Consider the following 15,465-nt stretch of genomic DNA (forward strand, 5'->3'; position numbering starts at 1 on the left):
ATGTGTGTATGTATGTATATGCACATATGGGATATTCTACAGTATAAAAATATATACAATACATTAAGCAAGTCTCACAACTAAACAAAGCACTATTTTTTTCTAAATAACTTTTAAGTGAATTCTTATAATAAAAGATTTAAGCAAGAGAAGCTTCAAAAAGACAGAATATGGGTTAACTGTAAACAGCCATGAAAAAACATGAAAATATGCGATTAAATATTTCAGTGGCACGATAAATATATTAACGTATTTGGACACATATTGCAACAAATAGAATTTACAAATATTAAAAATTAAATATTTGGAATTTCCACTTTTTCAGTTCATAAAATGTCCGTTGATAAAATATTTTAGAAATTGAAAAAAAAATTTATATTAGTTACTGAAAAAGCGATTTTCTATAGAAATTTTAGAAACTAGAAATGAAGAAAATTACTATGCAAAACTTTATGAAAAGTTTTGGGAATTCTATCGAAAGGAACGTACGTTCTTTACTATATATTTTGCTTATTATTCCAAACACATTCCAATTTAAAATTGAAATTGAAAAAAAAAAAATTTTTTTAAATTTTTGATTTTGTTTGATTTTTTTATTGCTCTAAAATTCTTATCTGTGAAAAAAAGTTCTTCTATCTAAAAAATTTAAAAGCAGATATTTAAAAATTGTAAACATATATTTAAGAAAATGTTTTAGAATGAAATGAAAAATTTTCAAATTCTATGAAATGAAGAAAATTACGATGTAAAATTTTTTGAAAAGTTTCCGAAATTTTATAGGAAAGAACGTACGTTCTTTATGAATGAATTGAAAAATTTTGAAAATTCTATACCATTTTATTGAAAAACTTTTTTTTTACAATATGAAATATTATTTGTAGAAACAAGAAATTGAAAAGTTTAAAACGTATCGGCAAATTCTTAAACTTTTTTTCTAAAATTTGAATTTCCCAAAACAAAGTTTTGAGATTATGTACACGGTAAATCTGGCAATGGAAGACTTTAATCAAAGGCGCATTGTAAATTATATTCTTTTTTTAATTAGCTTTATTTATTAAAAAGGGGTTTTCACAATTAAAAATGGAAAATTTTGATAATAATTTTTTTTTTTAATTTCTTGGTTATTCTGAATTTTTTTTTAATTTAGATAGTGAAAACTGGAACTTTGGGAATTGTATACTTTTCTTATAATAATAATTCATTTTTATTTAAATAAGAGTTTTTAAAATGTAAAAATTAAAAAGACGTTTATAAAAAAGTTTAAAATTAAAAAACACCGTAAAAGTTTCTAAGTTTTGGTAAAAATTAAAACTTTTACAATAATATTGAACATTTAGAATATTTTGAAAAAAATTAAAGTGAATGTGAAAAATTTTAATGACAAAAAATAATTTTGATTTGTTTTTTTCAAAAACTCTTGATGAAAATTAGAACATCAATATCGAAAACTTTAAGAATTTTGAGTAAAGAATAATGCTTGTGTTTTTTTTCTTGTTCACTCTACTCGGAAGCATAGGGCCTCGACAAGACTTGACTTGTGTTGGTTTCGTTAATCTATTTGATTTATGACAGGTTAGGTGATTAGCCTGCCGCTATCAGTCCTAAGTAGTGGGAATGCCCACTTGTCCTTGCTTAGGAACAGCGACTTCTTACTGCTTCGAGCGCCATCTGTGTTTCACATTTTTGTTTTGCTGGCGCCAAGGAAGCCAGTGCAATGTCTAACTGCGTCTTTTTCTTTGTTTTATTTTTGTGCTGGTTTTAGCAGCCACAATGCAAATAATGCGCAGACTGTTGTGCGGGAGTAAGGATAAGTGTTTGGGGTTAAGGAATGGAATTGGAGGATTTTTTTGTTCAGAAACAGGGAAAGTGGGCAAATTTGGAAAAGTGCAAGCACAGTCCTTGCGAGGGATTTGAACTCACAACCTCTGGAATGGCAGGCTAATGCACTTATGCTAGTCAACCGAGACCGAAATGTTTCAATAATAACATTTAGTTTTTTTTTTCTAGAAAATTAAAAATTTTGAGAAAAGTAAAATGAAAGTAAAAATGTTTAATAAAAAATTTTAATTTTTTTTCGGTCCAATTAAAAAACTGTTATATTGAAAACTTTAAAAAAATTTGAGAAAAATAAAATAAAAGTGAAAAATTTTAGTAATAAAGATAATTTTTTTTCGATAAATTGGGGTGAAAATTAAAAAGTGTAGTAAACATTTTTTTTGACATTTTGTGGAAAGTAAAAATGAGAGTGAAATGTAAAGCCACGGTTAGCAAACGGGTTACTCTAACCCACAAGCGAGCTCGGCAGGCTGAGAAAGGCTGCAGATGGACAAAACTGATGTTACTTGTCTTGTCCAACCGACTGTCTCTGAGTACTGTACTTGCTAGTCTGTCTCGGCAAAAAAAAAAAGAAATAGAAAGAAACCAATTTCCATTTTTCAAACATTAAAAACTTTAATTTCGTAAATTTTGATAATTTTGAGAAATGTGAAATGAAATAATAAAAATTTTGTTTTGTTTTTTTTTTTTGTTGAAATTAAATCAGAAATTTTGAAACGGAAACCTGAAAAATATTAATAGTTCCTTTACAGACTTGTATTCAATTTTCAACCAGCACTTCTTACTGATTTTTAAAAATTGATTTTTATTTTATTGAATTAAAACTATTTAATTTAATTATCGAAATTTTGAAAAGTATTTTTGAAAGTTTTCTTCCTAACTAATTCCGGTGCTTAGCAAGAAATGATTTTGGAAGATTGCCGATATTATTTTAGTGCTCTTGGTTTGAAAATTATTTCCACGAACAATCACCAAAATACAGTCATCAATTTAAGATACAAAAACAAAAATAAAATAATATGTATAGAGAAGAATTTGATAAGGGAATACATACAAATAATATTTTACAGTAAAGTACTAAAAACCATAACTCTTTTAATATTAACTATTTATACTAAAATTCCAAGATATAGAAAACTACAAACTCAATAACTAAATGAGCTCTTCAACTGACCTTAACCATTTTTTAAGTATTACAAAGTATTTGCAATCTAAAAAATACTATACAAATATACATAACTTTTAAGTGAAATTAGACTTTTATGAAAATACTACACACACAAACCTATATTTAACATTACTAAACAACCCAGATTAAACTGAGCTGCACGAACTACACACTTAGCTAGACACTTGAAAATTGTTGTACTAAAATAAGTTGCAGATGAAACAAAAATTGCAGAATTGCAGTATTATAAAGTTCAGATATTGTGAGCCAAGCACAAAAGAGAGATACAAGCTTAACAATTAAAATGAAAAAATATTACGAAATTATACTCGTATACGAAAAAAATAGTTTACAAAATTTTGTAAATATACCTAAAAAGACGAAAAGCAAAAATAGGAAGAAAAAACCCCACATAAAAATTTTGAATAAAAGGAATAGAAGATATGAAAAATGTGTGCGTGTTTTTATTTTTTTCAATTAAGCATACTAATATGCAAGAGAGTTTTAGAAATCTGAGAAAAAAGCTAGATAGAATGCTGACTATAGCTTCAATTTCTACCCTCGCTGCCACACCCTGGTAACCAGGGCGACCATATCTGACGGTGAGGTATGCCAGGAAAAGGTACGGTGCCCTAGACATGGCTAGTTGACTGGGGCGGCAGCCCTTGGTCGGGACAAACCCGAGTCATTCCGGTAACGTAGAACCGGCTGCCCATTCAACTACCCCGCGAAGCGCACGTAACTTCGTCCCAATAGCGTGCTGGATACTGTAGCAGGATAAACTCCTACTTATCCAGAATCGACCACAACATACCCAATAATTGTCTAGCAAGTGAAGGCACACCGCACGACACTAACTACCTATTCACATGGCCTATACTACCCACTAACCCTTTCCCTATGGACCCAACCTGTCGAAACAGCACGTTTTCTGGGTCTACCCTCAGGTGAGTTAGACGGACGCAACCGGTAACTACATATAGGGCTTAGTAAGCTGAAACAACAACAACCACAACGAATATTCCACGATAGTCGGTTCTGCGTTGCCGGAAGGACTCGGATTTATATCCGGCCGAGGATTGTCACTCCAGCAGCATTTCCCGTACATGTATGGGGAATGTTTATGCTGTTCCAACAACGAGGTATTTGCGTGAAAGACATTGTCGGAGCTCACGAGAGATGAAGCTTTGGGGGCCTACTTTGACATATCCAAATTTGAGATCTCCCGAAGTTCACAGGGTCTGTCTCGGAGCGGGTGGCTGCAAAAGGAATCTTCCTTTGGCTTGTAACTTACTGATGTACTACACCTTTCCGAGCTACAGATAAAAAAACATGAACCCCCGAGGAATACAACATATTCGACGAAAAAGTACGAGAAAAAAATGACTGGTGCCCTTTTTTAAACTCGGCCAAAATCGCTTAAGCGGTTATCGCTCCAATCAAAAAGAAGAAGAGAGCCGGCTCCCTGATTCCGAACAACAATAGAAGAAGAGGGCCGGAAAAGAGGTATGAAACCTAGCCCCAAAACGCTTAATATATTTACTGACGACTCGGAAATGATGGACGGAGTAGGGGCAGAGATTTATTGCGCAGAGCTGGACATCAGAACACCATTACAGTATTTTTCTATCAGAAGTCTTTGTGGTAGGAAAGGCTGCAGAAATAGCACTAGCGAGGACATCGAGCAACTCCAACATAAATATATACAGTCCAATCGTGATAGTCCGACACATACGGGACCGACTCGTTGTCGGATTATCAAATATTCCGGACTACCGAAGGTTGCACTCCGTAGATCCCACTTAGGTAAAGAGGTGTTTCACCACGCTCGAATCGCTGAATTATGGCCCATTTATCATTCAGCGTAAGTGTTGTATGTTTACGTTTGTTTGACGTCGATGCCATCACTAAGTAAAACCAAATCAGAAAATAAGGACATGAAAAGACAGAAAAAAATCACATCAACACCGTCAGAAATCGCGAGAGAACTGGCGTCGTTCAAATTTAATGACAAATACATTGTAACCGGGAAACAAAACACAATCCCCCTCTGCTGCTCTGCTACGACTGATCAAAATAAAATAATGCCAATTGCATCCATAGAGGTTATGAGGTTGTCGGATTACCGAACGTGTCGGATTAAGAAATGTCGGACTATCACGATGGTACTGTACATTGATAGTCAAGCGGCAGTAAACTAATATGAAATTTCATCTAAAAACGTTCTTAGGACCAGGGAAGCCATAGAGAGACTAAATGCAGACAGACGGTTAGACAGAAGGTGGAATAATCTAGCCACTTGTAAAGTCGTGAAAATCGTGTGTACACAGAATTCAGATAAATACGCCAGATTCGTACTAGCCCTGTCTAGAAAGAAAAGCAGAACTATCGTAGGTATACTGACAAGCCACAATTTGTTCGCAGCACACGCATACAAGATGGGAATTACAAACAATGATAGCTGCATGAGAGAAACTCTTGAACACCTTCTATGTTCTTGCCCTGCATTAGCTAGAACCCGAATGAAATGTTTATTAGCTCTACAATATGAGGGGTTAGAATGTCTCTCGGCGTTAGAGCTTCAGAGCTTACTTAGATTCGCAAAAGACGCAGGCTTATTCCAAGAAGTATACTACAAGGAAACGTAAGGGTCAAGTTCCATCCGGTTCTACTAAGGACCAATAGTTCTAATATATGTCTTGGGTTTCAGCCAGCCAGGTTAACCTAACCTAACGTAACCTGCTCTCTGATTTCCCAAAACTGCATTATGTACCGGAAATTGGCACATATTGATGTTGTATTGCCAAAAAGGTTGTGGAGATCTTCCCTATTATTGAACACATTTCGAGTAAGTCCTTACAGACACAACTGCCGACACACACACAAATCGGTTTGAAAAACACTCTCAGATCAGTAAGATTCAAAGTGAATTGCTGGGCAAAAAGTCTTGTTTCTACCACAGTCCATTTTTTAAGTATCCGAAAAGATTGGAATTTGTATATTGCATAAAACGATATCATATCCCCAAACACTTCCAGCGCTCTTTCCATCTGTTCGGTGGTTTTCCTTGCGTGCGTGTAGTGTTTAGTTTCCCGGTCATCACCAGTATTGCCAAACGGTCGTCGGTCATTCTGAGGACATGTTGCTTCTAATCTCGTCTTCTTTTGCGGCTCCATTTTACTACATAGAATATTTCGCACATTGCTCTTATGCCTTCATTCCTCGAAAGATCTCGTAGAGTATGACCGGCTATAGCTCTAAGAGCTTGCATTTCGAAAATTCTATAGCTGTTATGTTTGGGTGTGTCTCAATGGAATACGTCATTAGTGGACGAATGCAAGTTTTATAAGCCCTTACTATGATTGCTCATTACTTTGTTTCGCCATATGATATGATGTCTCGTAAACAACCAGAGACTCGCGCTCCTTTGTAGTGCTGACTTTGAACTTCATCTGTCAAGAAATGTATATCATTGAATCCATAATTAACCCGGATTTGCTTGGCGAGAGTCTCAAAATTGTATTACCATATAACAGTCGCAAAGTACACTCAAATCTTCAACACTTTTGCCCATCATTAAAATTTCAGTCATTAAGTGATATGTGTCTTTTAATTTAAGTTTTTACTTATTTTAAGTGCTAATTTCAACAAAGCTTCATGTGCAAATATTTGTATACAAAAATGTTGTATATAGGTTTTAAAGCTGTCAGAAGCAGAAGAAATCCATCCATTTTGCTGTGCGCAATTGCGGCTTAAAGGCTGCGTAAACAAGAACTGAAAAGCACAGCTGCACATCACCACACTTCATTGCATTCCAAACGATTTATGAAATCGACTTAGCTGTCACATGTCTCCCCAACTGTACACTCACTGGCTCGTGTGCATACGCACACTATGGTGTTGTGCAAAATAGATAACTCAGCATGGATGGCTGCACATTGAAACGTATGTGTGCCTCCTCCCACTTGGTGTGTATTAAACGTTGCAATGGGGTGTTCATTGTCAACTCTTCACGTGCCAGCAAATCGGCGTTGTCACCGGCACTGGCAACGCTCTTACCACCACCACCAACACCACCAGTTTCGTCATCTCTGCGACCACCTGCTGCCCCAGCTACGTTGCTACTTTCTGTGGTCGCCTGACGTTCCAACATGCCCGTTGCCTGTTCATTGTACACACGATTATCGATAGTCATGAAAACATTGTGGCCGGAGCAGCTGTAATAATTCAAATCGAACCGCGACTCTGCGTGATAATTTCGTAAAAGTTCCGGATTTCGATTGAAAACCACACCAAAGTGACCGCTGCAGCTGGTAATCCAAATGGGATAGTTGGGTGTTTTGAGCCGAGAACCAGGTTGGCGTGAGGCCACTACGGAAGGCTGTAGAGGTATGGATGACATATGGATATGTATGACAGTGAAGTTCGATTGATATTAATGCAAAGTTTTAAAGTATTTGGTTTTATGAAGTAGACATGAGAATGGTAAGAGAAAAACATATTAGACACGATTTTTGACACCTTATTTCTAATATGTATCCATTTTCATAAATGTACTTATATATAATTCTTTTGTAGATGCAAGAATCACCTGCGTACTATCAGAGTCCCAGAGCAAAAATCCGATTGTACAACGACTTAGTATTCCATATTGCGGTATGGCCTGAAATTTATGAGATTTATTTTATCTATGTATATATTGAAATTATCATCCATATTTCCACTGACTCACATAAGTATTTTCATCGCCGACATTTACAACGCCATTATGCAAGTAGGGAGTGGCTCGTCCAGTCAAAAGTAATGTTACAATCATCAAGGAGCCCTCCTCATTATTCGTCATTGTCAAAGGCACTGCCTTAGTGTTTGAATCGAGGTCGTTGCGTATTCTATAAAAAAAAAAAGTATTAAAAATATGGAACTTTGTTGTGAAAAACAATGAATCCATATAAAGATATTTTTTCATACTTTTACTAAAATAATTAATTTGGCTTTAGCAATTTTTATCTATATTTCTATAATAAATGCAATGAAGTCCTCCCCATAGTGATTTTTTCTAACATACAAATTTTTATATATTTTGTTTTATTATTAATTTTTTTCTCTTACCAAAAATAAAATGAATAACATAAAAAAATAAAAATTGTTTTCGTATGATAAATTCAATCAATATGATTTTTTTATTTATTTTATTGTATTATTAATTTTTTTTTACCATAAATAACATAAACAATAAAATTTTTTTCATCTGATAAATTCAATCAATAGAACTTTTTATATTACTATTTTTTTATTTATTTTGTTCTATTAACCAAGTCTTTCTCCCCATTATAATTTTTTTCTATAATAAATGCAGTCAGTAACTTATCCACACTTCGTTTGGTCTTGCTCTTCATGTACCTCCACCATCAGATATCCCATGAAATACTTTCAGGTTTGGAGTGTTTGTATTCATTCGTAGTACATCACCTAATCTGTAAATCCACTATATCTCTATTCACTATTCCCTGTTTATTAAGCTGTAAAGCTCATCGTTCCATCGTTCGCCATATTCACCGTCGCCTGCATGTAAAAAAATCTTAAATCGTAAATTAACACCTCTTTAAATGTTCCGCAGAATCGCTAACTAGAATGCAGCATCTTATTGATTCCTCGGTTGTTGTAGCTTTTGCTCGTCGAGAAAAGGTTTTACTCCTCAACTGCCTACTCAGTTCAAATAAGTTACTAGCAGGAGAAATTTTCAGTTAAGTTGAATGTTAATGGTGTTGAGGCGGTTGGTTCCTATGTAAACTTTGTAATCTACTACTTCAATATTATAACTGCCCACAATCACCTCGATTCTTTATACAGTTTAGAAAGGCAGCAGTAACGCCAAGAGCTTCTGTGTGTGTATGTATAGATAGCTCAACTGATATTAATCACTCGTGGACACATCTCTTATTTTTCTCAAATTAACTTCATACAAGGTGGCGCAAAATTAATCAAATAATTTAGTTTTGAATAACTTTTTTACTAAATAGGAAAACTATTTTGAGTGATCAAAATCTTTATTTTGACTTTCACGCGCTTCATTCTTTGTATGTTGTAGACTGAAAAAATAGGCAGCCTATATTTTTAATATAAAACAAAAATTGTATGAAAGGCTACAATTCAATGTCGTTTCTAATAGGAACATAGCACAAACTTTAACGCATTCCACATATCACGAGTTTGTGCGATTCCTAGAATATAAGGCCGACTACTAATTTGTTGGGATTTAGCATATACTGGCCATGCACTTTTGGGTCATCCTCTCTTTCGTGAACCTTGGGGGGTTCCAGTCCAGTGCCATTTTAGCCTTGCTATTATTTTCCTTTCGCAAAGCGTACTCAATCCAACGCCATTTCTGACGTTTAATCTAAAAATTAACAGGTTCTGACATTGTTAGTGCTAGTAAATTCTAATGCGCTATAACTCTGAACCAGGAAATTCGGCAAATTCGTCCAAGTCATTTATTTGCAAAAGTTTGCATATTCTGGGAGATTCTGTTAGTGACTTTGCGGTTTTCACAACCAAGCAAGAGGACCGTTTTTAGCTGTATATTTGACAAGTGCCAAATACCATATAGCTGACGTACGACGCCATTTATAAAATTATACATATTCCGATAGAGTGATTAATTTTGCGCCAACTTGCATATAGAGATGAGTTCCGCGGCTGAAGTTGTGAATTATTGCTAACTTCAATATTACTTATATGTAATTGATGAATACATCCTTTGCTTTGCGACATTCTCTTCTAGTTAAGGCCTTCAACAGCCCGAGGAGGTGTCGAACAGGCACTCAACCATTTCACCTGCCTACGTAGTTTTTTTGAAGGTACAAATGCTTTGTGAGATTTGACTTTGTCTGCTGATAGACAATCGCCGAAGAGTTTTTCATGGCAGAAATAGGCACCAACGACTCAAAGTAGAAGGATGACTGCCATACGGAAACAAACTTTTCATCTGCATATCAAGCTCACGCTAGTCAACAAACGCGGCATCAAACGGGTGGTAATAATACAAAAATTCACTCGAATATGGTGCATTCGGTCGGATGCTTGCAGACTCACAGCATGATAAGTGACTTTCGGTCTATCGAAAAACTAGTAGCCAAAATGAGCATCCCCCACAACACACACTGTCACCGGTGTAAGCGACCAGCGAAAAAGGAAACGATTTTCCATTTCCTCTGTGAATGTGCTACCTTATGAAAGAAGAGAATATCAACCCTTGGCAACCCACTGTTCGAAAGTATCGAACAACTGTCAGGGTTAGACGTCATCAATCTAATAAGGTTCTTAAACCGCCCAAACTGCAACAAAATGGTGCGGGGGTGCTAGCTGGATTCTGGATAAATCACGGCTTTACCCAACCAACCAAGCATGGGGACCGTCGTTTAAATCTTGTAATTTAATGATGAATGCCTAGAAAATGGGAACTTTATTTGAGTTGTCTTGAGAGAAGTCCACAGACATCCAACGCCTTTACAACATTTAGTTTAAAATAGTATAAATAAGGAAAAAAATAATGTACAGTTATTAATAAATATAATTTTCTTACTTGCTCATCGAACGCGTTAGGACTGCGCTATATAAAAAGAGTAAAGTACCAGGTGAATCCTCTTCAGTAAACTATTTTGGGTGTTGGCAGAATATGAGAATATTATTAAATGCGTGAACATTTGTAATTACTGCGTAGTTTACCAATTTCAAGTGTCGTTTTATGAAGAACTCCAGCTCATCATGTGGTGATAGCGTGAAAATATATAACTTGAAAAAAAAAATTAATTTAAAAAATTTTACCAGCCAAAAGTTTCGCAAGGCACAAGTCTCCAATTCTTAATATGCTTATGAAATAATTTATGCAAGTCTTCATTTTTAAAAGCAAATGTATCTATAGCAGCCAGATTGCCTCGTTGTATCTGCCAATGATGATACATAAGTTAGGAGCCGTTAAAAAAAAAAACAAAAAAAAAATACTTTCAAGCCACACATTTGCGATTCGCATGTCCCGTGCCCTGCCACTAAATATCTACTTATAAGAATTCTCACCTTCTCAGTCACTGAATCGTGGAAGAAAGTCACGCTATGATCCACGAAAACCTCATCGTCCGGTGAGGGCAAAACCATTGTTACCTTCCCCTTGTCTGAAATTAATCGCAGAATTTCTACCAACGCATTTATCAGAGCATTCGTTTGCATATCCTGCGTGCAAATCAGCGGGCTGCATAAAGATTTTAGAACCAAAAATATATTTTTTAACTAAAATAATGTGTGCTTCTATTTAAAAAGTGTCTACTCATACTCCTGATTGGTACGTCCACGTCGGCCAAAGAGCAGATATTTTAAAATGAAACCCTGCACGACGGAGAGTAGGCCGCGTGTGGCATTACGCGGTGAACGTAGCCCATAGGAGAGCTCTTCTTTGGCTGGCCCAAAAGTGAAAGGCGTTTGAGTCCACTCCGCACGCATGGGAATGGATGAAGTACCAAAAACGAGTTGACGAAGTTCCTAGTTTGAATATGAAAAAGATAAGTAAAGAAATCGGTGGTTTTGTACTAAAAAAAGTTATTGAAAATGATTTCGAATAAATTAAAAAATCAAAAATATGCAGATACACGCGCACTCGATGTAAAAGGTTAGTTTCGATTTTCTAATATAATTATTTAGACAATTTTAGATATGAAAGTGAAAATGAGAATTTCGCTGCTGTTTATTTGAAATATTTCATTATTTTACACTGTACACTTCTAGGCGTCCAATATTGAAAACAATAACAAATACTGAATAATATGGAAAATGTTAGCACTAAATGTAAGTGCGTGCATGTGAGGTTTTACGGAGAACAGCTAATTTTTCGGGTTATGTTAAATTTTTTTAACTTTTCTGACTATGTTAAGTTTATTTAAATTTGTTAAGTTTATTTCAATTTTTCTGGTTATGTTAAGTTTATTTAAAATTTTAGAGTAATGTTAAATTTATTTATATTTTTCTGGTTATGCTAAATTTATTTCTTTTTTTATTATTTTTCATTTAAGGTCTTATTATTTAGTTCCCATTTTTTTGAACTTGAATATTTAGTAGCTAATCCTAGTAGTACCTGATGCATCAATGGAACATCAAGAGTTGAATTTATTTTATGTGCATTTATTTATATGTAACGTCGAAAAGAGTTGATTATTAGTCGATTATGTGGTGCTTTCTCTTTATATCTGTACAATAAGTCATTAAAGTAAGTCTCTGCATTTGTGCAACATCATTAAGACGCACGCTACAAATATGGGGAGGAACTTGGCCTAACACCTAACAGAAGCGTATGCGCCTATTATTTATTTATTTTTTTAACAGGTCATTAATTTATTAATTGTGGTATTGTTATTTTTAAATTTTGTCTAACTAAATGTTGCTTCAGAAATATTGGAAATATTGGAAATATAAAATTACATTTTAATTTTGAAAAACAGTAAGTTTTGTATGGATTTTTACAACACTCGTAAATATCACTAGTCCCCGAAAATTATCAAGGCCATATAGCAGCTTAAATGAAGAGTCTAATTATTTTTTAGGCTCATAAAAAAATGATATCGACCAAACATTTTAAAATTTTCACAACTGCTTTTGGTTATAGTTATTTATTTTCAATACAATACAATATTAGAGGTAAATTTATAAAGCATTGGTGTTAAAGCTTAGTGTTTTAATTTTAGTTCACTAGCAATTCCAACGTTTTTATTCAAATGTGTTTTTTTAGTATTTTCCATTTTAAATTATAAATTTTTTTTCAAATTTAATATTTCGAATAATTGATTCCTTTTGGAAATTGATATGAATTATGCATATCGGACAATGTGAACTATTATCCACGTTTCTTATTTAAGCTTTTTTTTTAATATTATGTTGTTAAATTCAATTTAAGTTGCATGTCACTGCGAATTCTTTAAAAAAAATTTTTTCTCAAAATTTTTGAACTTTGAAATTTTAAAATTACATATTGAACTTATTTTTTTTAACATTTAAATTTTCAATTATATCTAAGAATTAAACATCTTTTGCTTCAGATTTCATTTCTATTTTCGGTTTTCATTTTTTGTTTTCTTTGAAAATTTCATTTTTCAATTTTTGGATTTTTCCTCTTATTTCTGTTTTCAATATTCCACCTTTTTAATGAAACTTTGTTAAAAAAATTTTGATTTTCATTTCAAATTTGATTTTTGAATTTTTGAACTTTTTCATTTAATTGTTTTAATTCTTTCATTTCAATTTTTTTTGTTTTCAATATTCTATTTTGTTAAGTTATAAAACTTGGCGAATATATTCTTTGATTTTCTTTTTCTAATTTTGGCATATAAATAAACATTAAAACTATTTTGCTTAAGATAAAATTTCAGCTTTCTGGCACTTTTATCTTTTTAGTTTATTTTTGTTTTTAAACATAGAAGTATTATTTATTATGATTATTAATTTTTAACTGAAATTGCTTATTAAATTCCGAAATTCTGCGTTTCATAATTCTAATTCCAAGTTGTTGTATTTAATAATTAAAATTAAATGCGCAATTAAATGTTAATTTTGAATTTTAGTTTTAAAGTATTTCGAAATTTTTAGTTTTTTATTTCTTCCCATTCTTCAGCAAATAAATTTAAATTTCAAAATTTTTGCTTGCCTTTTCACAACCGTATTTTTTAATTTTATTATTTTAAGTATTATAAAAATAATTTTAAAAATAATATTTTCATATTGTTTTATATTTGATTTAATGAAGTGAAATTAAGTTGATCTCAAAGTCAGCATTTAAATAAAAAGCACAATTTCTTATTGTTTTCTTTATTTGGTAGGCTATGTATGGTAATTTGAACTTTGTCCATTTGGTTTTAGTTTAAAATCTATATTTTTATACAGATTTTTAATTTAACTTTTCTTAAAATATTTTAATTTTTTATCCTATCATAATTAAAATATTTTGTAAAATTTTTAATTTTTTTTTTGTATTTCTTAAGCATTATTCATTTCCTTCTATATTTATATATAAATATAAATAATTTATTAAATTTTTAAATAAAAAGAAAATATTTTTGTTTAAGTATTGTTTATATCCATTATAAAATTTTTAGACTTTTAAAATTTTTATTTATGTTTTAAGTATTATTCATTGCCTTCCATATTTAAAATAATTTGTTAAATTTAAAAACTTTTTTAGGCATTTTTCATTTCCTTCTATATTTGAAATAATTTATTAAATTTCTAAATAAAAATAATTGTTTTTTGGTTAAGTATTATTTATATCCTTCCATTTTTTAAATAATTTATAAAATTTTTAAATCTTCAACATTTTTGTTAATTTTTTTTATTCATATTAACAGTAATTTATGAAAATTTAGAATTTTTCACATTTTGTTTGGAGTATTATTTATTTTCTTCCATATTGAAAATAATATTGAAATTTATGTTTCAGTTCCTCATTTATGTGTTTCTTTAAAGTTCTATTTTACCGTTGCCAACTCTGGCGTTATAGGTGTGCCACCTTCAGTTATGAAACGTGAGCTCATTTTGTTTTTTTTTCTAGTTTAATAGACGTACTGCACTGGCTTTTATTGGTACTACTTTATTATAACTATTTTTTTTAATTTTTAACTATTTTCAATCTCCTTTTTTCTAATAAAAACTTTTTTTAATTCCTTTTCTTAAGATTTTTTTTTTCAATATTTAGTTTGTTTACCAACACCCCAAAAGAGACGTTTACACCGTTTCGCTGCTCACAGCAAAATGATTTTAAATATTCACAATTTTGACGCTGCTAAAGTAGCAAACTGACAAAAATATCCGTTTTCCATTATGTTAAGCGCACTTTTCAATAAACTTTGATTTCAAATGCCATGAACGCGCGCACAAAGAGCCACACACTTTAACACCCACAACCACACAGTTCTACAAATTTAATAACACACAAAAGCCGTAGATACAATCTTAAGCCTAGGCCATTTAAGCACAGAGAGGCATGTATTTATATGCCTACTATATTTATATACCTACATACGAGTACATACATACAGACATGTAAGAGAAGTGCATATAATTTCACGAAACTACAATCAAAGCCACATTCAACACTCACAGATACAGGCGTGACTTTTGGACTATGAAAAATATTTAAGTAGCTGCAAATTTTGTTCTTTCGTTTTCAGAAAAATCACCACTCACTCTCGGCCGAAAAGTTTTGCCGTGCCGCATGGCGGCTGCCTGCTGTTGCCTGCCAGTCATTCAAAATTTAAGTGAAATTGAAATTTACTTCACACTTCACACTATAGAAATATTTAAATGCATATGTATGTATATATGCATATGTATGTGTGTGTGCCTGATTTCTCATGCAGTTTGGTTAGAGTGGCACGGATAAGTTCGTAGTTAAAATTGATACGGTTGGTGGCAGGCCGCCGGTTGTA

At 32.6% G+C, this 15,465-nt stretch overlaps 1 protein-coding gene across 1 annotated transcript; it reads right to left on the reverse strand.

Annotated features, from left to right (window-relative positions):
- Nucleotides 1-6,648: 6,648 nt before the first annotated feature.
- Nucleotides 6,649-15,028, reverse strand: LOC128861010 (inactive ubiquitin carboxyl-terminal hydrolase MINDY-4B). Its single transcript, XM_054098866.1, has 8 exons — nt 14,515-15,028; nt 11,331-11,536; nt 11,078-11,249; nt 10,730-10,795; nt 10,587-10,657; nt 7,737-7,893; nt 7,596-7,667; nt 6,649-7,385 (listed from the first exon to the last, which is right to left on the reverse strand). Exons 1-8 carry the CDS (start codon nt 14,569-14,571, stop codon nt 6,897-6,899), a joined length of 1,290 nt encoding a protein of 429 aa, XP_053954841.1. The 5' UTR covers nt 14,572-15,028; the 3' UTR covers nt 6,649-6,896.
- Between the last annotated feature and the right edge of the window lie 437 nt (nt 15,029-15,465).

This window comes from Anastrepha ludens, chromosome 4 (genome assembly GCF_028408465.1).
Source record: "Anastrepha ludens isolate Willacy chromosome 4, idAnaLude1.1, whole genome shotgun sequence".
Taxonomy (NCBI): domain Eukaryota; kingdom Metazoa; phylum Arthropoda; class Insecta; order Diptera; family Tephritidae; genus Anastrepha; species Anastrepha ludens.

Coding starts and splice junctions, on each gene's coding strand:
- LOC128861010 (XM_054098866.1), bottom strand. CDS start 14,571: ATGAGCTCACGTTTCATAACTGAAGGTGGCACACCTATAACGCCAGAG. Junction 10,796..11,077: donor ACGATTCAGTGACTGAGAAG/GTGAGAATTCTT, acceptor TTTTTTTTCAAG/TTATATATTTTCACGCTATC. Junction 7,668..7,736: donor TCGGCGATGAAAATACTTAT/GTGAGTCAGTGG, acceptor CATAAATTTCAG/GCCATACCGCAATATGGAAT.